Source organism: Pipistrellus kuhlii, unplaced genomic scaffold, assembly GCF_014108245.1.
Source record: "Pipistrellus kuhlii isolate mPipKuh1 unplaced genomic scaffold, mPipKuh1.p scaffold_m20_p_1, whole genome shotgun sequence".
NCBI lineage: Eukaryota > Metazoa > Chordata > Mammalia > Chiroptera > Vespertilionidae > Pipistrellus > Pipistrellus kuhlii.
Window position 1 is genome coordinate 150,307,619 of NW_023425404.1, and position 25,684 is coordinate 150,333,302.

Sequence of the window (25,684 nt, forward strand, 5' to 3'; positions counted from 1 at the left end):
TTTGAGTTGTAGAGTTAGATCATTTGTTGCCATTTTTTCCTAGTTTTTTGCAATAGGCTTGTAGGGATATGAACTTCCCTCTCAAAACTGCTTTTGTTGTGTCCCATAGATTTTGGATTGTTGTGTTTTCATTGTCATTTGTTTCCAGGATGTTTTTAATTTTTTCCTTGATTTCTCTGGTAACCCAGTCCTTGTTTAATAGCATGCTGTTTAGTCTCCATGTGTTTGATTTCTTTGGATTATTTTTATTGTAGTTAATTTCCAGTTTTATGCCATTATGATCTGAGAAGATGCTTGTTATGATTTCTATCTTCTTGAATTTGAAGAGACTTTGCCTATGTCCCAAAATGTGGTCTATCTTTGAGAATGTCCCATGTACACTTGAGAAGAATATATATTCTGTGTCTTTGGGGTGGAATGTTCTGAAGATGTCGATTAATTCCATCTGGTCTAGTGAGTCATTTAGGATTGCTATTTCTTTGCTGGTTTTTTGTTTAGATGATTTGTCGAAGGGTGACAGTGGATTATTAAAATCTCCTACTATGATTGTATTGCTATTAATCTCTCCCTTAATGTTCTCCAGCAGTTTTTTTTTTATTTTTTATTTTTTATACTTATAATACTTGCCTTCTTTTTCCATATTTGGGACATACTTACACTCAAAAAATTTGGAGCCCATGCTTTCAACCTTTATGCTAATTCTGTCTAAAATCCAGGTTTCATTGACTTTGCAAGTCTCAGGCCAATTCTTTTTTACATCTACCTAAGGTTGTATTGTTCATGACAGGTTTCTTTTCTAGAGGTAGGACTTACTATCTATGATAGTGAGACTGTGTAATTTAGCAAATATGTACTTTTAGTTTACTCCATGTTCAGCATTGTGCCAAAGAGTAATCAGAGATGGTTTTGCCCATAAAAAACATATAACCCTGTAGATGAGATGGAAATGTAAAAGGCTAATTCTATTACCAGAATAATAGCTTGGTTGGACTAGGAGCTGCTTACTTCTCCCCAGGAAGTTTGGGGAAAGAATAATAGAGTAGGGAGCATTTGCATTGGTCCTTTCCATAAGGAAAGGAACTATGGGAGGAATGAAACAATGTGAGAAAAGACAAAGATATGTGGAAGTGCATGGTGGAATAATTTTTTAAATGTAAGGTACATATGCTCTGCGTAATAGTGGGTGATGAGCATTGGAGAGTGGGATATGGATATGACCTCAGGGACTTCACTGCTATTCTCAGAAACTTTATCCTAGACAATTGGGAAGCATTGGAGATTTTTAAAACGGAAGTGACATGAGCAGAGGTCCTTGAGGGCTGCATAGGGTGTGGCCTAGCATGGCACTGGGCAAATTAACCAAATGCTTAGTCCAGTGCCAGCTGAGTCTTGGTCATACTATCTTAGGTTGTAAATTTTATTTTGTTAGAGGTGAAATAAAATTATAGAAGATATTAAAAGCAAATGGAAGGTAACTCATGAATGTTTATTTTAGGTTATTATAAATCAGGGGAAGAAAAACCAGTGACATGAGCCTCAGTAAGGAAAGAAAGGTCTGGATTTATCAATAAAATAAAGTTAGTGTATGAAAATGAAACATCCATTCACTTCATCACATGATATTAGACTATGCAGATGGTTATATAATGTAGGCATTGAGTAGGAAATAAATATATGTGAAATGTTTTGCAAACTATGCCATCCTACATAAATGGAAGTTATAACAGTAATCCTACTTTTTAATATTATACCATTATTAGGATTCTTTGTCTAGTCCTGTTTTCAAACATTAATCCTTTTAAGTGAAATATGAGGGCCATTTTTTTGATCAAGATGGGCTTAAACTTAATCTCATTTGCTTCAAGGATTTTATTATATCCTGAGTTCCCTTGCAACCTCAGGCTTCTGTGAAATGTAGAACATATAATGTTTTAGCTCTTAAAAGGAAATATTAACTATGTTCTCAACATCTCGTTTTGAGGATGATAATGATAATTTTTGAATGTTCTGGAAAAGGTGATCGGAAAGCATTGTGAATAGAATAAGCAACAGAATGTCTGACAAAGACAGAGAAGGTCACGTAAAAACGGTCCCCCTGGCATCCTAAACGCACAACGGCCTCAGAGGCACACCATGTCCGCGCCTGTACATGTTCTTAATGGAGCTTCATTCCACACCACCTGGTGGGAAAACAATACAAGCTCTGGCCCCAGAGCTAGTGTGCATGAAACCAGACTCTAATCCAGCTCTCCTAGCTTCTGCCTTTATGATAGATTGCCCCAGCTTTCACTCTGGAATTCTACAAAGCTAATGGCATGTTGAGGGAGAAGGAAGACAAGAGCCTAGGGCACTCTGCAGTCAGTTTCTTAACATTGTGTGACTTGCTGCTGGTGAGAAGGAGTTCATTTGGCAGCAAAGCCACCATAAGGTTATTTTCATCTGAGAACCATATAGTTGGAGTCCAACCCAGTGTGATGGACAGGTCCCTCAGGCCTCCCCTCTGGACCTCAGAGCAGAGGTTAGATGCTGAATTCAGAGAATAAAGGCTGACTTACATCTAGTCTCTCTCTCTCTCTCTCTCTCTCTCTCTCTCTCTCTCTCTCTCTCTCTCTCTTCTTAGCTTGTTTTCTTGATAACTTTTGCCATCAATTTGGCTACATTTGTATTTAATTAATTGACCCTTACTACTTTAAAAATGCTTCAAATGGTTGAACTTTATTTGGTCCTCTTTGGAAATCTTTGGTAAACAAACAGAACTCTAAGGCCCAAATAAATAATAGTGCTCAGTTGTAAAATCTAGTGCAGTGAAACTAACAATTATAGCAGCACCACCATCCAACTCAAGGAAATCAATAGCTTCCTAGTTGCATTTGTTCTTGAGAATCATTGTGGCAGCGGCAAATGTATGGCTGCAAAGTTGTACTGTGAAGAATTCATTCCAGTGGCTCCGGGTGCCCAGCTGGAGTAGGGAAGGATGCTCTGGTGCACTTTTTATGGTTAATGCAAATTAGCAGATAGTTGTGGGAATAAAGTTCTCTTCTTGATCTATGGCAGGAGATAGCTAGTCTGCAAGAGTTCATTTCAGACTGTAATTAGTTTATTCATTAAGGTTGGGGAATTCAATGACACAGCTGCATGAGGTACCATTGAAAGCTACCTGAACATATGGCAGAAGGATAATGCAAATTTAGTTCCTGAAAAAAAAAAATTGTACAGCTCTGTGCTTTTATTTCATGTCATGCAGTGATTTCCTGAAGGTGGGTGGTAAGTTGATTACACTCCAAACCTTCTAATATACATTGATTTTAGATTAGGGGGTTATTATTTTCCTTGAATGTTACATATAGTATATAACACATCCCATACACACTCCTAGACATCTAAATACATGAAAAAAAAAAGTCTGAATGCTTTTATTTGGTTCCTAGGAAGAAAGACTAACACCTATATCTATTCATAATGTTTGTCTTCCCCTATGTTTTTAAAGTTAATTATTAACCCAACAAGGTTTTAAATTTGATTAGAGGCATATATAGAGAGGTGAAATAAAACTATTGGTTATATATGACTTCTCTAAGACCTATGGATATTTAAACATAGATGTAAAATTCAATCTGCTTGTGAAATGCAAGCACTTGGATAGAAGAGAGTCTCTTAAATTTGTTTTTTTGTACTAACAAAATAATCTGATTTCAGAAAAGCCATAGTTAAGTAAGGTTTAAAAATCCATATAGCACTTGACTTACAAAAAAACAAGGTCTGTAATTAAAGTGAGTTATAGAAAGAATCAAATATGCATTGTTAGGAAGGAAGCCCAGTAGGTTGAAAAAAATTGATTGGAGCAAAGCAAACTTGATTTGAACCACTACACCAAACATTCTAAGTGGAAATGTTATTGAAGTCAAAGCATTCAACCCAGGAAACAAAGCGGTGTGTAATGGCTACAGATCCCTGATATTTTGTTCTTTGCCATTGATTTACTCTATAATTAGTGCCAAAAGCTATTATTGACTACATCATGTGCTCATAATACTATGGTCTCTTCTTGTGACTCTCAATCCAAATTAATGGATAACACAGATGAAACAAAACTCTTCTGCCAAAACTAAGATATTGAATTATGAAGGAACTCACAAGAATGCACAATGAGATGACACTAGTGATTCTTCCAGGGTGCCCGATTATAAGGAAGCTTTACATCCTATTTTGTGGTTTTATGTATTGTATAAATTTTGTTAAAATATGTGCATGCGCATATGTATGTGTGTGTGTATGTGTGTGTGTGTGTGTGTGTGTGTGTGTGTGTGTGTGTGTTACCTTCATAATAGTCCAGAGCCTTTTATTTTCAGGAATGTAAATTTACTTCTGTGCAGAATCTAATAACTGTGGCTGTGGCTCTGAAAGAGAGGTGGTGTGGGAGGCTCATGAATGGGCAGGAAGGGAAAACCACAGCTGTCAGTGGTAGGTTAGAGATCAGAGTGAGGATGGGCTCTGAAATGAATATGTCTGTCAGAGCAAACGGCATACATTCAGCCAGCTCATAGGTTGCACTAATAAACATATTAAGAATCAAGAAATGATAAAATCCAAGTGTCAGGTCAGTAATGTAATTCAGAATCTAGTCTGATGATGGTCAATGAGAACTGACTTGAAATGAATCAGGGGCAGAGGGAATCAGGGAACCCTCCTAGGTAAGGCAGCCTTCTGTCTCATCCCCTCAAACTTTCAGATCTTTAGATAGAATAATGTTCATGATGGAGAGAAGCCTACACAAATGGACATACAAAAAGGCAAACGAAAGCATCTGGGTGGGGTAGGGAATACAGGACTTGACCCCAACTGCACTTGTAGTTTCCAGTGTCATGAATGCATTACCCTGGAGAATAATTTCTCTGACAGTCAATGCACAATTCTGTCTTTTTTTCCGCCCCTTTCCTTTATCTTTTTCCTTTTCCTTTATCTTTATCCTGTTCTGATTTTGTGTTGGGGGATGGTGAAGCTGTCCATCCCCAGAAAATGTGTTTGCTAATTATTTATTGACTGGATCCTAATTACTCAACCCTCTACTGATATTTTGTGTATGAGGAATAAAAAAAAGTTACAATTTTTGAAAAATTTTTAACCCTTTTGAGTAGATACAAGCAATCATTCATTTTTTTACATTCATTCACTCATTAACTATGCTAGATGCCATCTCTACTCATAAATGAGGTAGAAATATCATTACCTTCATGGAGATTACAGTCAGATAAATGACTTAAATGATGCAAACCTTCTTTTTGTTGTTGTTAATCCTCACCCAAAGATATTTTTTTCCATTTTTTTTAAGAGAGAGTTGAAGGGGGAGAGGGAGGGAACAGAGAGACAGAGAGAAACATTGATGTGAGTGAGAGACACATCAATTGATTGCTGCCTGCACGCCCTGAGATGGATCGAACCTGCAACCCAGATACATTCCCTTGACCAGAAATTGAACTTGCAACCCTTCAGTGTGCAGGCCGAGGCTCTAACTCCTGAGCAACACCAGCCAGGACTTCTATTCTTGACTGCTCCAAATGCCCTCCCTCCCTTCTGGTTTAAATCACCTTTTATTTTGCAAATGCAGACTAGAATAAAATTAAATAAGGCCTTGTAGTGTTAAAGCTTTGTTAATTTTATAGGATGGCTTCAGCACATTTACTAGAGTCTGGTGAAGAATTGTGATAATTAAAATTCAGCTATTCTAATTAAAACAAGTGAACAAAGTCTGTTTAATGTCCTCTTCCTCACAATTTTTAATTTCCTCTTTGCTTACTCCTGACTTTGCAGAATTCTGCAATCCTCACTGGGATTTTCCTGTCATTAGAGAAATTTATGAAGTTAGGCTGTTTAGGACACCTGGAGGAATTCTATAACATTAATATCTAAATAAGTTTAGGTACCTTTTGGTTAACTCATTTAAATCAATGAATTTAAACCAATATGTATTCTGAAAGTCAACCTTTTATAAGAAATTCTAACCAATGTTTATTGTTTTAATATGCAGAAGTTAAAATCAAGTCCCCATATACTTCTGCAAGTTCCTTAGGAATTAAAAGCTATATTTATGTATTCAATCAGCAAAATAAAAACTGCACAGTTGTTTCTCTCTTTCTCCCTTTCTTTCAGTAAAATCAATCAATCAATAAAAAACACGCAAGGAAAAAAACAACAACACACAATTGCATAGAAAATTAGAAGAAGGAAATTATACAAAATGCTAAAAGGGGTTGTCTCCGAGTATGGAGCTCAAAAGGTTTTTTTTTGTTTACATTTTACTAAATTTCTACATTTTCAAATTTAGCATATAAGATGTTTAGAAACCTAAACACTAACAGGTGCTAAATGCCCTCATGGGTTGAGATTTCTTCCATAGATAAGACTTCTCTTTAAAAGGCTGGTCCCATAGAGTCTAAAACAATCCATTCTCTTTTAAGATGGAGGCATCCTTTGGTTCCTTTTGTTGTATAAATTGATGTTGCATTTAATTCCTTGGAATACTAACTCATCAGGTCTTTTCTGATTTCTTTTGATCCAATGGAAAGCTGAGCTTCTTTTTTTTTTTATATATATTTATATTGATTTTTTTTCAGAGAGGAAGAGAGAAGGGATAGAGAGATAGAAACATCGATAAGAGAGAAACATCAATCAGCTGCCTCCTGCACATCCCCTACTTGGGATGTACCCACAACCAAGGTACATGCCCTTGACCAGAATCAAACCTGGGACCTTTCAGTCTGCAGGCCGATGCTCTATCTACTGAGCCAAACCGGTTTTGGCCGAGCTTCACCTTTTTAATTTAATCCAGTTTTAAATATATAGTGCTTCCCTGTGATATCCTGTCTATTAAAAAAAGGACTTGACAGGGGATTTCAAACCATGCCCCCTTGCCCAGTAGGGCTTGGTGGGGGACCTCAAGCTGTGTCCCCCACCTGACAAGGCTTGATGGGGGACCTCAAGGCATGTTCTCCACCCTGACCCAGGCTGGGGGACCTTAGGCTGTGCCCCCCTCCCAGCAGGGCTTGATGGGGGACTTCAGGGCATGCCCCTGCCCCAGTGCCGGGCTGAGGGACCTCAGATCGTGCCCCCCTTCTGGCAGGGCTTGACACGGGTGGGTCTGGCGATTTTCAGGCGCTGTGGGTGGGTGAGGACCTGACTCTGGGTCCTGTGGCACATCCCAGACTCTGACAGGAGGAAGATTTTCATATACATTTTGCTAATTTTCTTTCATCTCTGACACTTTTATTATAGAGAAAGGGCAAATAGCAATATTAAAATATTTCTCTAATTAATTTCCTTTTAATGTGCACAAATTTCATGCACTAGGCTACTAGTAGTGTAATATAAATCTATATATCTATATCTATATCTATATCTATATCTATTGTATATCTATGTCTATCTCTTTATCTATCTATATATCTATCTATCTATATATAAAAGTGTAATATGCTAATTAGACCAGACTTCCTTCCAGACAAACTTCTGGACGAACCTGAGGCCCTGGTGCCAGAGGGAAGCTGGTGCTGGCAGCCAGGAGAAGGAAGGCCTATACTTACATGAATTTTATGCATTGGGCTTCTAGAATAATAGTAGTCCTATATAGCCAAAACCGGTTTGGCTCAGTGGATAGAGCGTTGGCTTGGGGACTGAAGGGTCCCGGGTTCGATTCCGGTCAAGGGCATGTACCTTGGTTGTGGGCATATCCCCAGTAGGGGGTGTGCAGGAGGCAGCTGATCGATGATTATCTCTCATCGATGTTTCTGACTCTCTGTCTAACTCCCTTCCTCTCTGTACAAAATCAATAAAAATATATTTAAAAAAAAATAGTAGTCCTATATAATAAAAGGATAATATGCAAATAGACCAAATGGCAGAACAACTGAACAACCAATCAAAGTATAATATGATAATGATATGCTAAGGCTGCTCAACTGCTCACTATGACGTACACTGACTGGGGCAGATGCTCTGACTGGTAGGTTAGCTTGCTGTTGGGATCCAGCCTATCGGGACTGAGGGAGATGGGCCAGACACAGTTGCGGGGGACCAGGCCTGTAGGGGAGGACCGTTAGGAGAAAAAAAGGCTGACAGGGGAACAGTTAGGCATCAATCAGGCAGTGGAGTGGTTAGAGGGTGATCAGGCTGGCAGGCAGAAGCAGGGGCAATCAGGAAGGCAGGCAGGTGAGCAGTTGGGTGCCAGCAGTCCTGGATTGTGAGAAGGATGTGGTTAGGGGTGATCAGGTAAGCAGGCAAGTGGTTAGGGGGTGATCAGGCAGGCAGGCAGTTGAGTGGTTAGGAGCCAGGAGTCCCAGATAGCAAGAGGGATGTCCAACTATCAGTTTAGGCCCAATTCCTGTGGGATCATGCCTAATCTGGCAGTCGTACATCTCCTGAGGGGTCCCAGATTGGACAGGGTACAGGCCAGGCTGAGGGACAACCCACCCCCTCATGCATGAATTTCATGCACAGGGCCTCTAGTAAAAATAACAATAAATAATGCCTTTATAAAGTATGTGTGTGGGGCTTTGAGGGAAATCAAATTTCTACCTGTCAATGTAATTTCCAGCCTCATTTGTCATCCAAGAATGGGAGAAAGTTGGTAAGTGGTTTCAAATGAAATGAGAGAAAGAGTTGAGTCTGGCTTCATAAGTGTGGGATGAAGTTTTTAGCCATGAGTTTTATACCCAATAAGGGTATAGGCTTTAGAATCTAAGAGCTGGTTCAGTTCTTATCTCTGCCATTGGATAGCTCTGTGACCTTTGAAAAATTATTTAACCTCTCTCAGTTTCCTAATTTGTACAATGTAGAGATTTTCTACCTTTCAAAGTTGCTTTGGGCAGGTAATGTGCATAACATGTTTACCATCATGCTTGGCACAGGTAGCTACTGTTGGAGCAGGTGAAGGCTGCCTAGGGTGGGAAATCCTCATGGAAGTTATCATTATCCCTGACTACTTATTTTAGCAAAATCAACCTTTCTCAAGAACAATTGTCAAGTCTGACAGGAAGTTATGAACTTTGGTAATACAGGAAGTATTACAAAGCACGATTGGGGCTGAGAATCCTGTTCTTGTCACTGAGTGGTTCTGCAAGCAAGGAATGGGGACGTTTGCCCACACACCAATTAACTTCACCCCTCATTAGGAATGTGTGCTTGCAAACATTATTCCTTTTGCTTTATCTTATCTCACCAGGATGCCATCCAAGAAAACACTTAAGTAAAAATCCAGTTGTCACATCTGGCTGTTAGCTGAGCAAGGGTAGGGTAAACACCATTAAGGTAAAATATGTTACACTCACCTCAGTTGAATGAGCCACAAGAAGCCAAGAAGCACTCTATCCAAGCCTAGGAACAGCCCATTTTGAATGATAAGATGGAACCTTATAAACTTAGACTGGTTTCATTAGGAGTGGTTGGGCATTCTTACCTGAAATCACAAGAGAAAAACTGTTGAAAACTGTCCCTTCATTTAGGGCCTGTTTATTACCTATAATTATTCTCCCTTTTTGAAATTACAGTTGCGGGCAGTTTACTTCCTTTTCTTCCTCCTTTTCCTTTTTCATTCTCATCACTGAGGATCTATTAAAGCCAAAACAATTAAGCTTAATTAAAAAAAATATTTTATTGATTTTTTACAGAGAGGAAAGGAGAGGGATGAGAGTTATTGATAGAAACATCGATCAGCTACCTCTTGCACAACCCCCACTGGGGATGTGCCTGCAACCAAGGCACATTCCCTTGACCGGAATTGAACCCGGGATCTTTCAGTCCGCAGGGCAACGCTCTATCCACTGAGCCAAACCGGTTTCAGCTAAGCTTAATTTTTTAAGGTTAGTCCTCACTTGAGGAAATTTTTCTATTGCTTCTTTAGAGAGTGGAAAGGAGGGGGAGAGACAGAGGGAAAAACATCGATGTGCAAGAGACACATCAGTTGGTTGCCTCCCACACGCACTCTGACCAGGGCCAGGGATCGAGCCTGCAGCCAATGTACGTGACCTTAACCAGAATTGGATCTGGGACCCTTCAGTCTGCACGCTGACGCTTTATCTGCTGAGCCAAACCAGCTAGCGCTAAGCTTCATTTTAAGAGAGCCAGAAGTAAAGACAGAATTGCTGCCCTCCATAACAGTCTGGGCAGGCTAGATACATGTAAAGGAGACAGAATAGCCATAGTAGAATGTAGTTTTTGATGATGAATGCTAGATGCATGTCTGTGTAAAATATTCTGTACTGACAGGTTAGTAAAAATAGAAATTGAGCCTTTACTTCCCTCCAACCCTAATAGGTGCAAACACTTTATTTACCTTCAGTTTTCCCAGATCACAACTAGGCTGCTGCCTTCATCCACCTTTTCTATGGGCAGTAAAATTCCAAGGTGTCATCTGGAATTTAGGACCTGGGGTCCATTTACGCGAATGAGTGACTTATGGTTAAATCTTCATGGATCAGGCTGAACATGTCCCTGTAGGTATTGGCTCACATTTCATTTCTGTGGGCCTCACATCAGCCTGCACTAAAATTGCTTGCATCATTTAACCTGTGAGGGTGTCCAACAAACCTATGATTTATGGTTTAGAAGGTATCAGCTTCATCCAGGCTTTTATTAAGAATTTCCCAGTTTCTTGCCCACAGTTTCACATTCAGGTCAAACACAATTATAAATTTCCAAGCCCTCTTTGTTTCCTGTAGGACTTGGGTCAAGATACTGTATATGTGGAATAATATGACCTTAAAATGGCTGTTCTAATAATAATGGCATCATGTAAATTTACTTCTGAAAGCGAGAGGTTTAAGTTAAACATCCATGACAGTTGAGTTGCCAGGATGTATATTTTTGTCATTGTAATGATTTGTAAAATAACCTTCAGATTCATAGGCATGTGGGTGAGCAGTTTTTAAAATACTGTCATGAAAAACCCAAGGGACCAAAAAAAAAAAAATCACATTTCTATTTTCTAGGTAACTCTGAATAGTTGTTTATATAAATGGTGCCTACTTTGATGGCAAATGCCAGGAAACATTGTCTAGGTGTATAATTCAAGGTTAATAAGAAGGAGTTTGGTTGTATGATTTAGTCATGAGCCACAGCTTGAGGCCTCATGAGTCCACCACTAATGAGTCTCCTCCAGATTTTCCTCTAATGGTACAGGGTTCTGAACCTCTGAACTGTTGTGTGTGTGTGTGTGTGTGTGTGTATGTGTGTGTGTGTGTGTGTGTGATTCTTCATGCCTGTGTGTTTGCCCTTTTGTTTGGGGAACTGATCCTTGCTAGCATGTTCCTAACAAATGGAATCCCTGTTGCAGTCTGGCTGCTAGATTGAGAGACATTAATAATTGGCAATTTGTAGCTGTCATAATGATCTGGGGATTTTCCAGATGGCCTTTCCCTTTCTCTTGAGAAGAGCAAAGACATATCCTTATTCTCTTTGATGGGGGTTTTAATCATGCAGACATTGGGCATGCCCCTTGACCCACAGTAGGGAAGGGACTTGGTTGGCTCATCTCTGGTCTGGGGACAGACCTGCCTAGTTTTCTATGGGACAGGTTCCCATGCTTTCTGTTAAAGGGACAAGGCTTCAGGTGGGTAAGAGTAGGGTGTATTAGGATGGAGGTGGTAGAAGTATTGGGGTGTTGCAAGTGTACATTTGAAAAGAAAAAAAATGCGCATATATATATATATATTTTTTTTTTAAATTTTATTTTTATTGCTTTTAGAGAGGAAGGGAGAGAGAGAGATAGTCATCAATGATAAGGAAGAATCATTGAGTGGCTGCCTCCTGCACATCCATTATCAGGCCAGGATAGAGCCTACAACCTGAGCATGTTCCCTGACCTGGAATCCAACCATGACCTCCTTGTTCATAGGTTGATGGTTGATGCTCAACCACTGAGCAACACCTGCTGGGCCATTTTAAGTTTCAGAATAACTAAACCGGTTGTTAAGGGAACAAAAGGTAGGAAGATGAGAGCATTGTGTTTCCTTTGGAACTAATCACTGAGTAGACAATGCTAGATGTTTAAATTAGGAACAAAATGGTAGTTTCATAGCATATAATTTTCTCACCTCTAACTTTGTTTCCTTTCTTTTGCCACTACACCATACACCAGAGTGAGAGAGAGAGAGAGAGAGAGAGAGAGAGAGAGAGAGAGAGGCTGGCTCAGCCTTCTCTTCTGACTCTCTGTCTGATCTGCCATTCCCGCTCCCTATGCTCAGGGATGTGGTGAGGACTTCCCAGTTAGTGACAGAATCTGAGTGATTTGTAGGCATTTTTGTGCTGATTATCTCGCCCTCTAGGCATGAGCTGTGTTGTATCAGGAGGGCAAGAGGGTTCCAAATAGATTTAATATTCCTTGTATGAGCTTCAACCATCTGCCCGCCAGCTTTCCGTGTGAGCATAATATATGTTTGCAGAATCCAACACAAAGAGCCTGGCTTTTTTCCTCTTTCTTTTTCCTTTCTCTCCAAAGCCTTTTAGTTCAGATCATTTTTATTTTCCTTTTGTGTGTGTGTGTGTGTGTGTGTGTGTGTGTGTGTGTGTGGAAGGGGAGAAGGGGTAGGTTACCAGGATCACCCTCTTTACAATTATATTTGCTTTCATTTTATTTTCGGATGCCTTATGGCATATTTAAGTAATTGGTTTCCCTTTCCTAATCCCCAGTTACCCTCCAACAGAACTATGTGCTTGAAATGAATAAATGTCTGTGAGATCTTGTGATGTACCACGAGGTGCTTGCGATTAAGCCGCAGGCATTCCCATGGGCTGCAGATTAGACCCTGGACATCTGACCATTCTTCCCAGGATGAACCTGGAGGCTGTTTTTCTGATGAAATTTTAATTTATTTCTTCCTCCCAGGGAAATCCTGTGACTATTGATGGGCTTGTCCTACTAGCTACAGCTCATTGTAGGACTGAGGTTATTTGGATGTTGGTTGTCTTTGACCTGGAACCCTGTGTCTTTTAAGGCAGTGGTCGGCAGACTCATGAGTCAACAGAGCCAAATATCAACAGTACAATGATTGAAATCCCTTTTGAGAGCCAAAATTTTTAAACTTAAACATCTTTTAATGCCACTTCTTCAAAATAGACTCGCCTAGGTCGTGGTATTTTGTGGAAGAGCCACACTCAAGGGGCCAAAGAGCCGCATGTGGCTCTCGAGCCCCAGTTTGCCGAAATAGGAGGATCTTAAGCTCTGAAAGAGGTGAAAATAAATTAAGCCAATCAAATGCTTTCTTAACTTAAAAATCCCACTTATGCTAGAGAAAGTTGGCAGCAGGTTTGGAAAGCTCTTTAATGTACATGACACCACTGGAAGGCTCCCAGCATTACTCAGCAGTCAAGGGTTGGGCAGGAGGTGCCTCATGGAAGGTGAGCTTGGGGTACTCTTGTGCAGGACTGGGGGTACAGGGGTCAGAATCCTCATGCTCTGCTCATTTGTATTTAGTCAGCACACTTTGCATTGCTTTGCACTGGACAGTGTATATTTAAAAACTGCTCCCTCTTTATTATTATTTTTTTAATTTTAATTATTATTTTTTCATGTTTTTTCTTACTTAATTTTATTTTAAATTATTTTTTAATTTTTATTGATTATGGTACCACATAATTGTCCTCATCCCCCCATTCCCATCCCAAGCCCCTCCCCACATATGCCCCCACCTCCTTGTTGTCCATGGCCACTGGCTAGGCCCATATGCATGCACACAAGTCCTTTGGTTGATCTCTTCCCCTTACCCCCACCCTCCCCTACTTTCCCTCTGAGGTTTGAGAGTCTGATCGCTGCTTCTCTTTCTCTGGGTCTGAAATACTGCTCCCTTTTTAAATTCATTTCTGATTCAGTTCTTCTTGGGGGAGGTGAAGGGGGGCTGAAAGAGCCCACCCCCTCTTCCTCCACTTCTAGTGTAGGATGGAGTGCGGCAGGGGAAGAGTGTGGGATCTGGAGGATGGCCTGACTGCCTGTCCAGGCTTCGTCCCTCTATGGCTACTTGGCCTTGGGAAGGCCACGAGCATCTCTGTGCTACATTTTCTTCACTTGCAAAGTAGGGATTATGAGCGTGTTACCTGAAAGAGTTGATGAAATGATCAAACATAATAATGCATAATGGTGCATGCAAAGTGCTTAGCACAGAACCTCCCCCATACTGCCGTGCTGGCTATTGTTCCTGTCATTACAGAATAGACGTGAAGGATGGAGAGAAAGGGAGTGTGGATTCCACATCGTGACTTGGGCTGTGTGGCTGTGGAAGGTGTTTCTGAAACACACCTCTGCCTGTGGAGGACTGATAGGGGAAGGAACAAAGGAAATACAAATAGTGCATGTATAGCTTTGATTTAATTATGTGGCTGCTATAGAACCCATGGAGCTGTATGGCTGGCTGGGAACCATCCCTTCTGTTCCAGGAGGTGCAGGACTAACCTTGCCCTCTCCTTCCCCCACCGCCGAGGTGTTTGGATTTGGTTTGACTTTGAGTCATCTTTGAACTGCATTAGCTGTGAGACTGATGGAGCCCTAGGGGTGACCTGTCTAGAACTTCCCCATCTCACTGAATATCTAATGCAGAGCAGACCTGGGCCTCTGTGGGTAGTTAGAACTGAGCCAGCCTTCGGGGAATGGCATGCTTCCGGCCAGAGCCAAGAGCCTGTCCATTCACTGTCCCAGCTGTCTTTCATGTGAGCTGTCACAGGTGTAGGCCGTGCCAACTGAGATGGCAGACCAGTCAGAGGAGGGTGTGAAGCAATGAAATGCAAACGGAAAAGGTTTTTGCCTCAAGCACCTTCCGGGGTGTCCTTCAGATCTTTAGCTTTCTGGTGCCCTGTTTTCCACAAGGATCCAGGCTGTCCTTGGATCTATTTGCTGCCCGCCCTTTGGTGCACTTGGCTCCAAGGGCTCCATATTGATGTCCTACTTATCTCCCAGGTGACTTTGGCCGACTTGAGCCAATGTTCCTAGGGTTATGGCGCAGCTTTGATGCCCCTGTGGGCTGTGTTATGTAGCATCAGTCTTCTCATTGTCATCAGCATTGACTTGGGCACTCCCACCTTCATCCTGATGAACCAGGTCCTTTCCTGACAGCATAATGACTCTTATATTCAGCCCCAAACTGAGGAAGGTGTAGCTTCTTCTCTTAGTCTCCTATCACACTTACAATATTGCAACTGTTCCATTTATGGATTCCATTTATCCAGGCTGCACCTCTCCTGGGTTACAATACAAGTTTCCTTCAGCACTGGGGTGGAATATTGACATTATAATGGAATGACTTACCTCTTAAAGAGCCTAACTTCATTATGCGCTGATCATTAGTCAGTTATATTGGCCCAAACCTTGAATCTTTTCCACATTGGAATATGTCTGCTTCCCATCCTTGACAGCCAGGGCTGGGCTGGGAGGGTCAGGTGTATCTGTTTATGCATTGAAGATTCTCTGGCCATCAGCTTCAAATATCCTAAAATATTCTGCCAGGGAGCCCTCGTATAGCTTTTCAAATAAGTAAACCTTGGCAGGGCACTGTGCCAGGATCAAAACCCAACATTCCTGGCTGTAATGTGGGAATGGTATCTCAAGGATATGAGACTGGGGATTGGGTTTTCTCTCTCTCTCTCTTTTTCTTTCCTTCTTTCATTTTTCACCTAACTCAAAGAAAAGGATGGTTTTCCAGGGAAAAATTTCATTCCTGGCATGAATTAGAGAAGATGTGGGTTTCATACAATGGGCATGACTCAATGGAAAGAGTGTGGGCCATCAGAAGTCTTAGAATCAGGCCCACTCTGCCGATATGAGTGTAAACTTGTGCAAAACCTTAACCTTTCTGTGCTTCTTTCTGTGCAGGGTTGGGGTGAGGGAACGGTGGGTTGGACTACATTCTTAAAAACACTCTTCTTTATGATGGACTTGTGCTTTTAGCAACTAGTGATGGGAAAAGGCCTGGTATTTGTTCGGCGTTCCCACCCACCTTCTTGGTAAGGCAGAATGGGGCCCAAACTGAAGCCCTTTTTGTACCAAGAAAGAAGCAAAGCAAATACTAAGTTTCAATCAATAGCGCTACTTGAACACAGAAGATGGAACTATTTTCCTCCAAATTGTTTTGATTGCTGCCAGTAATTGCTATTTGGTACGAAATCCATTCAGATCATCAAAAGCCAAAGGAACATACAGAGCATGAAAAGATATTGTAATTGGCACCAATATAACCGTACGGTGTGTGATCTTAGCTGGGAGGCGGGAGGTTGTAGGTAACTTGTAATCCAGTTTTCTTTGTTATGAAACAGAATGTTGCCATTGTATTCCTTGGGGATAATAATTATAACATTTCAGACACATAGAGCGCCTTTCTCAGGAGGTGCTTAAGGAACTCCGTAGGCACCCAGTCAGCCTTGTAAACACAGTACAACCCGACTTGCTTACGTTTCTCTCAACTGAAAATTCCTATCAACCAGTGTTTCCCTTCATCCATCCTATTGGGATAAATGATTTTTATGCTGGCAAACCTGACAACCTGGGAGACACGGAAGTGCTTTCTGAATCATCAAAGAATTATGAAACCTTCAGTAGAGTTTCAGTGTTAATTGCAACTTATGACAGCCTAATTTTTTGAAAAGTGGTAATTCATGTGTTGTAGAGACTATAATTAGTGGAAACAGTTTATTAATCAGATTACTCTGTTTTCTGACCATACTGTACAGTCTTTAGTGCAGTCTGTACAGTAACTGCAGCACCAGCTCTCCCTGAGAGCCACAAAGGAAGCAAAGTAAAGGAAGGCAGTATTCTTAATGCATTGGCATAGAAGAAAATTGTACTCATTCTGGGCAAATGATCATTTCCCTAGCTTTATTTTTCAACTTCTACATTAGCTTCTAAACTAAGTGAAAAGAGAAAATAGGCAAGTTTAAAAAATAGATAGTATTTGCCTTTTTATGACTTTGCCATTCCAAAGGTCATGGCTAATGTGAATAGCTAGACATCAGCTCTTATAGCAAAGATGAGTGTCTTTAAAATAAAATTTTGGATGATATTTAGTGGAGCTGCTTCACAAACAGATTTTTTTTTTTTAGAGTATCAGTATAATAGATTTAGTTGTGTTAACTGGTCCATTCTAGATATTCTATTAAAGGGATAAGATCTTAAGTCAGTTAAGATTAACTTGATAACATTTTAAAATGTCCAAGTTCTTAACGATGGGATCGTTAAAAAAAGGTTTTGGCTAAAATTGGTGTTTTGCTCAGGCTCACAGCAAAGAATAGAAAATTTAGGAATGTGTAGACAAGAAAATGAAAAGAATCCATTATTCTATCACCCAAAGAGAACTATTATTGCCTTTTCACATATTTCCTTTCATTTTCCTCTTATGTATGCATGTGAACATTTAACAAAGTTAGCCCTTATTACATGTATTATATACTGCATCCCACCATCATTACATAAAGGAGGTTTTCTAGGCAGTAAACAGCCTTTTAGAACTAAAAGACTTTCTATATTTATGAACCATAATATGTTAAAACAACCTCCTATTGTTGAATTTTATATGGTTTTAAATTTGGGCATATAATGCTGCATCAAGTCTCTTTGCTTATTTGTTTATTTGTCCATTCATTTGTTTAATCATTTTTATTGAGTACTGTGTGCCAGGCTCTGGACCAGGAGTTGAGTATAAATCATTAATAATAATCCTCCTAATACTTAAAATTTATTATGGTTACTTATTTATTACAGTTACTACATATAAAGCACTTTATTCATATTAGTATATTAACTATATTAATATAATAATCATTCTAATAAGTTAGTATAATATGATAGTATTAACTAATTACATTCTTATGAGGTATAGATATTTTTATTATTTCTATTTTTCAGATTAGGAAATGGAGGCTTAGAGAATTCAAGTGACTTGTCCACAATCACCCAATTGGTATGTGGCAGAACCAGAATTCAAACCCAGAGATGAGTGGATAAAAAAGCTGTGGTACATTCACACAATGCAGTTGTAAAAAAGAAGGAGCTCTTACCCTCTGAGACAGCAAAAAGAGACCTGGAGAGTATCATGCTAAGTGAAATAAGCCAACCAGAGAAAGACAAATATCACACGATCTTGCTCATATGTGGAGTCTAATGAACAAAATAAACTGATGAACAAAATAAATCCAGAGACATAGAAGTATGGAACCGACTGATGAATCTTAGAGGGAAGGTGGGAGTTGGGGTGGGGATAGGAGAGATTTACCAAAGAACTTATATGCATAAATGCATAACCCATGGACACAGACAATAGTGTGGTGACGGCCTGGAAGAGGGTGGGAGGATATGGGGTGGAGGGGGTCAATGGGGAAAAAAGGGGGACATCTCTAATACTTTCAACAATAAAGGTAAATTAAAACACACACACACACACACACACACACACACACACACACAGACACACACCCACCCCCATACACCCCCCACTCCCACGCACAAAACCAGGCAGCTTGACTCTAGTCCTATTCTTTTAACCACAGTGGTTTATGTTTCAGTCAAAAAGACACTCACTTATCCCTATGTGCATGAAACAATTTAAATGTAATAATCTTTCAGTAATTATCTGATTATTTTATGAGGGTAAATTCTAGAAATAGGAATACTAAGTCAAAGAGTATGAACAACCTTCGTGAATAATAGTATGGTCAAGATCCTAAGTGGAGGAGTATCAGAGATGATGAGATTACTTATTTGTTTGCTTGCTTTTTTTTTCAGGGGACAAGGCTGCGGGCGGTGGGGTAGGGGGGGAGGGTTCAGTCAAGGATTGGGCTGGACCTCTGTCCTTGCTCTATCAGCAAGGTAGAGGAGGAAATAGACATGACAGTGGCAGACCTTGGATTAGGTCTGGGCAATGTTCTTGCTCTCAAGGCTGGGTTGGTGTGTGCCTGCCCTTCAGAAATGTTTATTTCCTTTTGACATTGAAGGATTCAAGATGGCAGAGGGGAGGAGGCATAGAGAGGAAGAGCTCATCAAAGGAAGAGTCTAGATTGCAAGTGAATGTGTAGCCTCCTAAGACAAATATCATCACAAAAAAAAAAATGCCTCTGCTCACTAACAATCCATCAGTTAGATTTTCTCAATTCAGATAGTATTTAAGAGAGCCTTTTCTACAGCTAAACCACTACTTACTTACATAGGGCAAGTGATTATCTGTAAACGTTCCTTCTGTTCCTCATTATTGTGACACCCCTGCCCAAAACCCACTTCTCTAAGTAAGCATTACCTATCTTTTGCCACCTCTCCACCATGCAGGATCATAGAATAGCAAAAGTACAGACTTGGCTGGCAGCTGTGCTAGGTTTGATTCCTGGCTCTGCCACTAACTTGCTGTGCTATGTTGGGCAATCTTTTTGATTCTCAGTTTCCCACCTTTAAAATAATACAGAGTTGTAGTGATAATCAAATTAGGTGACATGAGGAGGAAAAAACCTACATCTAACCCTTATTGAATGATTAATATAAATATCACAAAACAAAACATTATTCCAAATTACTTATTCCTCAAAACAACCTGGAGTCTAGATAGCTCTCATGGTTTTCACCCCTGAGGTTACTTCTGGGATGATGTTATAGTAGAGGCTCAATGCCCAAAATTTTTGTAAGAGGCTCACTCCTTGTAGCCCTGGCTTCGTCCAGAAGGTCATCTGGAAGGACTGCTGGTCTTAGCATATTGTGCTTTTATTATTATAGATTATGGGGCCAAACTTTGAAGATGTAATTAGGGTGACTAATCAATTGACCTTAAACTAGGCAGATTATTCAGCTGGGCCTAGATATTATCCTATCTAATAAAGAGGGAAATATGCTAATTGACCCTCACACCATCGCAAAGATGGCAGTGCCCACAGCCATCTTTAATAAGGAGGGAATATGTTAATTGACTGCCCCACCCTCAAAGATGGTGACACCCACAGACAATATGGAGGGAATATGCTAATTGACTGCCATGCCCTCAAAGATGATAGTGTCCAAAGCCACAAGATGATGGCATCTAGTCCCCTCAGCCCAGTTGGGGTGACAGGCATGTGGCAAGGCTGGGCCCACCCCCAGGAGGGCCAGGTTTCTCCGTGCACCTGCCTCCAAAGTCCCCCAGTTCCCTCAGCCCCCAACTGCCAAGGGCCAGCCTGAGGTGTAGGCAAGCCTTGGATGGTGGCTGCCCAGCCACCTAGGGCCACCCAACGCTCAGGTAAGCAGGGCCAGCTGAGGCTTGCGCTGCTGGCAGTGGCAGCAGCAGAGGTATGAAGGGGCATCACCTTCCTCTGATCACCAGGTCACCTCCTGCCCCTGAGGGCTCCTGGACTGTGAGAGAGGCCAGGCTGGGCTGAGGGACCCCCCTCCAGTGCATGAATTTTCATGCACTGGGCCTCTACTAACATATAACACACAAACTTTTTAAAAGCAAGAACTTTTCTGTGTCTGTTGGCAAAAGAAGAAGCTGGAGAGATTTGAGGCATGGGAAGGACTCAGTGCAGTTGCTGCTTTGAAGACAGAGGAATTCATATGAGAAAGAGCCGGGGCAAGCTCTAGGAGCAGAGGGCCAGCCCTGATGCCAACCAACAAGGAAACAAGGACCTCAGGCCTACAGCTCCCAGGCATGGGATTCTGCCAACAATCTGGATGACAAGAAGCTGAATGAGTTTGGAAGGGCATTCTTCTCAGAGCCTCCAGATGAGGGCCCAGCAGGTTGGCATCTCAGCTTCTTTCACCTTGTGAGTTCTTAAGCAGAGAGTCCACTTCAGCCAGTCCACAGAACTGCAAGATAATAAAAGGGGGTTGCTTTAAGACTGTAAGTTGTGCAAGCAGTAGAAATCTAATACAAACCACATATCATAGTTACCTTTATTACTATGCCCACTTTGCAAATGAGGAAGCTGAAGCACAGAGAAGTCACTCACCTAAAGTCTCACAGCTATTAAATGTCAGAATTGGGATTTAAATCCAGGTAGTCTTTTCCCATAGCCTATGCTCTAACCTATGGACACAGCCCCTGAGACAACAGCAGATACTCCTTGCATATCAGTTTTCCTTCCATTTTCTTTCCAGCTAGCACATTGATTATTTTGATATTATATTAAAACTATTTTAATACTTTTCTTGCCTATTTTAGCCCCCCAATTCCCTAAATTCAGAGTGAGTTTGCTATACCAGCTAGAATTCTGGAATGAGAATTAGGAAATCTGGACCCCACTATTCATCACCATCTATCCAACCATCCATCTCCTATTTGGTCAACCCGAAATTATAGTAGCTCCTATACGCCGGGAGTCTAATACCATGTGACATGATGAAGTATTAGGAACTTTCCTAGTCTGTCGTCCTTGCATATGAATTAGGTGATTTGACAAAATTTTTTCTAAGGTCGGTGCCATCATTCTATTGCTTTTATAATCCCTGCATGTGCTGACCTATGGATTTGACAAGGCAGGGCAATGTTTCTCAGAACCCAGCCTGAGGACTACCTTTATCAGAATCTCCTGGGTACCTAATAAAAAAGCAGATCTGGTTTATCTATTGTGAATATACTTTTATTGATTTCAGAGAGGAAGGGAGAGGGAGAGAGAGAGAAACACCTATGAGAAAATAGTTGATAGGCTGCCTCTTGCATCCTCCCTTTTGGGAATAGAGCCCCCAGTCAGGGGCCTGTGCCCTGAACGGAATCTAACTAAGACGTCTTGGTTCCTAGGTCGATGCTCAACCTCTGAGCCACACCCGCCAGGCCGGATCTGGTTTCCATAAACTCTGCAGGTTATGCTTATGCACACAAAAGTTTGAGACATACAGCTATAGGGATGCTACATAAATATGCAACCTAGGCCTTGTGTCCCGAAAGCAGCTTCTTTTTTATCAATATTAAAAGACAAGCCTTGATAGGTCTGGAAAGAACAACAGGGCCACCCTTGCCTGCGATCAGGCTCCTGGCCCTGCTGGTCCTCGCCCCTCCGTATCCCACTCCAGCCAAGGCCAGGGAGGCCAGCGGGGGCCGTGATGATGGAGCAGCTCTGCCCGGGCCCCATATCTGTGCTTGCCCCGTTCACTAACAGGGACTAACAGGAAGAGTTCCCCCCCCCCCCCCCCCCCGCCCCCAGGCGTCAGGAGCCTTTTCCTTTCCCGAAGGGAGGGTGGGGCTGGCGCTGGCCGGTGAGGGTGGGGTGGGGGGAGCTGGGGCAGCTGGCGCCTCGCAGCTGTAACTCTCCCGGGTCCCCCGCAGCAGCCGGAGCAGCGCCTTTCCACCTGCCCTGGCACGGGGGAGGGGACCCTGGGGAAGTGGGTCAGCCGAGGGCTCCAAGGGCAGACCCTTCCCCGCCTGCGCCTCCCGCTCTCCCGCCGAGCGCCGGGCGGTGTCGCTGGAGTGCCCGCGCCCAGGGCTGGGCCGCCCGGTGCCTGCGCCGCCGCCGCCGCTGCCCTTGCCCGCGCGGCCGTCTCCCTGCGGCTCCTTGGCCCTCCTGTGCCTCCTCCCTCTATCCCCCGGCCCCCCGGGTCCGCCCTCCCTGCGGTGAGAGGCACATTCAGCGAGAAAGGCGAGCGGATCTCGGTGCCCGATCCCGCGGCAAGGAGGCTGGGTCGGCGGGCGGGACCGCGCGCCCCTTGCACCCGGGACTGGACAGCGGCGGACGGGCAGCCGGCGCGCTCGGTCCCGGCCCGGGTCCCCGGTCCCCGGTCCCCGGTCCCCGGCCGCCGCGGGGCAGCCCCCCAGCCCGCGGGCACCACCTCGCCCCGAGGGCTCCTCCGCGGGCAGAGGACGCACCCAGCGCTGCGGAGGGACCTGCCTCTCCACTCGTTTATGGCAAAGTTTCTCGCCGAGCTCCTGGGCTGCACGTTGCCGGGCAAGGGCGCCTCTCCCACGCTGGAGGTAGGTGGCGAGGGCGTGTCCCCGCAGCCGCGCCCTGTACGGTGGCCGCGACCCCAGACCGACAGGGCCCGGGGGTCCCCCGGAGTTGGCCAGGGCAGGCTCACTGGTCTGCTTTCCATGGGGGTGTCTGGGGCGGGGCAGGGACAGGAGGGCGAGGAGGAGACCTGCAGCCTGAAGTTGCGCCTCCCTGGACCTCAGGGAACCCTTTCTCCCCTCTTCTTCCCTAGTTGACAGGCAAACACATTTTTCTGTTCATCTGGGTGAGTTTTTACAGTTGGTCTTTGCCTAACATAGCAGGAATGCTAAAAATGAGCAGCGTTCCACAGTCCCTCCCAGCTGCCTACTTTGTTTCTTCCCCTTTTCCTTTTAATTTGGAAACACAACAAAGTAATACCTTTAGGTCAGAAGGTTCCTACCTCCCTGAGTCCTGCAATTGCGGCCCTTCCCCAACCTCCAGCACACACACACACACACACACACACACTCAAAAAGTGAACTCATGTCTCCTGTGAGTGCCATCCAGTGGGGATGAGAAGGGTTAACATAGGCTTTGCAGAATCAGGTGAGCAGATCCGGCCTCTGAAGGCAGGTCCATCTAATTGCTCCTACCTGCCTGTGATGGCAGTGCCGCTGCTGAAAGCATCTCAGCAGGAAGTTGTTTATGAGAAGACTGGCTTGCTTGTCCTCCTGGGATGCATCCCTTCCTCACTTCTATAGAGCCACGGTGTCCTTTGTCTCTCTCCAGCAGCCCTCCCAGCAGGCTGCCTGACAACGAGGCCAGGACCAAGGGCCCTGGCTTTGGCCTGGCCAGGTGGACCAGTGGGCAGTGTGTGCTTGCCCACTCAGCACTGCTCACTGAGCCGCAGGGCCCTGCTACTCTCCCTGCCAGCCTTAGGGCTTCTCCAGGAGCTGCTTCAGCCCCGTCTGTCTGCAGTTCCCCGACTGGCCAGAGAGGGCAGCACTTGGTCTCTTCCCTCCTGAGTGCAGGAGTTTGTCCTTCAGTAAGAAGAAACTCTTAGTCCCTTTCCTGACTGCTTGCTAGTCTGCTCACCTTTGGCAACTGTCGGTGTTCTTACCCTCTGAGCTCCTCTGGTGCTATATCTTTGATTTTGGAGGTCAGATCGCCCAATCTCTATTGTGTTTTTAAGCCGGGAAATCCCCATGGAGCTGGGAAACAAGAGCAGGCTGGCAGAAACCAGGCATTTCAGCCTGAACACTTGGTAGCCTGGACTCTAAGAAAGATTGAAGAGCCTGAAAAAGGAAAGTTTTCCAGGCCCGCAGCTGAGATGAGCCGTCTCCTTTGACGGGTAACATCTCTGCCTCTTTGCTTCTCTGTGATGTAAATGTTAGGCAGCATCTGGGTACTCTTCCTGGCATCCGAGAGACTCCTTTAAAATTGCTTTTCTCTTTGGCTTTCTCTTCACTTGTATTTGGATTTTTGTTCCTAAATTAACAAATCCCATGCCACACTGGACACTGAGCCCGCAACCTGGGCATGTGTAAAAATATATTAAAACACACACACACACACACACACAAACACACACAATCCACATGGCCAAGCAATTTTGGTGGCATGTATTGCATTTTGTATATAAGCCTGCTTTATCCTCCAACCAATGGACACCCCACCTTGACTTCTTAGGAAAATTGACTCAATCATTGATGGTTGGAGAGGGCTTTAAAAACTAAGGCAGAGACATAGCTGGACAATTAAGAAAATGAATAGCTGTTCTGCCTTTGGAGAGCTCCAGGGAAAGGGAATCCCCTGTCTTTGAAAACTCCTTAAACCTTGCTATGCCTATTTTCTGCCCATTTAAAGGGAGAAGCTACTGCAGCATCTGCTCTCTCCTTTCTACAAATGCTTGATTCAGTGTTGGCGGAATCCACTAAAACACGCCACCCAGGTATCACTTTTGTCAGGGTTGTTGGAGGAGTTAAGTGACTGCCCCTTTCCTGCCTGTGGGGAAAATTTGTGCCCAAAGAGGCGAATAACTGAGTCAGAAATGTGTTTTGAGGATGCTTTCTTCTCAGACAGTAACCCCTTCAACACACTCTTACTCATGAAAGAAGAGGCAGTGCTTGAGTTCTCTACATCTGGTAGGAAGAGAAATGTATAAGGAAGATATCCCTAACCCTTTAAAAATATTCATTTCCTAAAAGCAAAAGTGCTAGGATAGGAGAAAATTTTATGCAGTTTTTCATTTCCCCCAAATGCTCTAATTCTAGCTTTGGAGGTAACTTTAATTTCAGGGAGGTCAAGAGAAGAGATGGATATTTTCATCACGAATGGCTTTTGGTTTTATTTTGGTTAGGACAGTGGTCAGCAAACCGAGGCTCACGAGCCACATGCGTCTCTTTGGCCCCTTGAGTATTCTAAGACCACTTCTTCAAAATAGATTCACCCAGGCCAAAAACTGACTTCTGCACATGGGCCACGAAGTTTCAATCGCACTGTACCACTGTACGTGTGCACCCCCACGTGTTATTTTGTGGAAGAGCCACACTCAAGGGGCCAAAGAGCCGAATGTGGCTCGTGAGCCGTGGTTTGCTGACCACTGGGTTAGGAGGTGGCCAAGAATGTAGTTTCTTCCCACACAGGCCAATTAGGAGCTTCTGCCTGGAAGAGGACCGAATCCCGGCCGGACCTCCTCTGTGTTTGCAGCTGTCTGCAAGGGCAGGCGGGCGACAGGGTACGGGGAACACAGGGCCAGAAAGTCACTGTGGCTGAAAAACAACTCCAGTGCATTCCCTGCTGCATCATCCTCAGAGGCTAAGGACAGATGGTGTGCATTTGAAAT

At 43.1% G+C, this 25,684-nt stretch overlaps 1 protein-coding gene across 1 annotated transcript in view; it reads left to right on the forward strand.

The window, feature by feature from the left end:
- Window positions 1-22,733: 22,733 nt before the first annotated feature.
- The window catches only part of RASGEF1B (RasGEF domain family member 1B), a 504,962-nt gene continuing 502,011 nt past the window's right edge, over window positions 22,734-25,684 (forward strand). Inside the window, exon 1 of the mRNA XM_045571312.1 lies at window positions 22,734-22,883. Within this exon, the coding sequence (XP_045427268.1) occupies window positions 22,815-22,883 (69 nt within the window). The 5' untranslated portion in view covers window positions 22,734-22,814. The remainder of the gene's footprint in view (window positions 22,884-25,684) is intronic.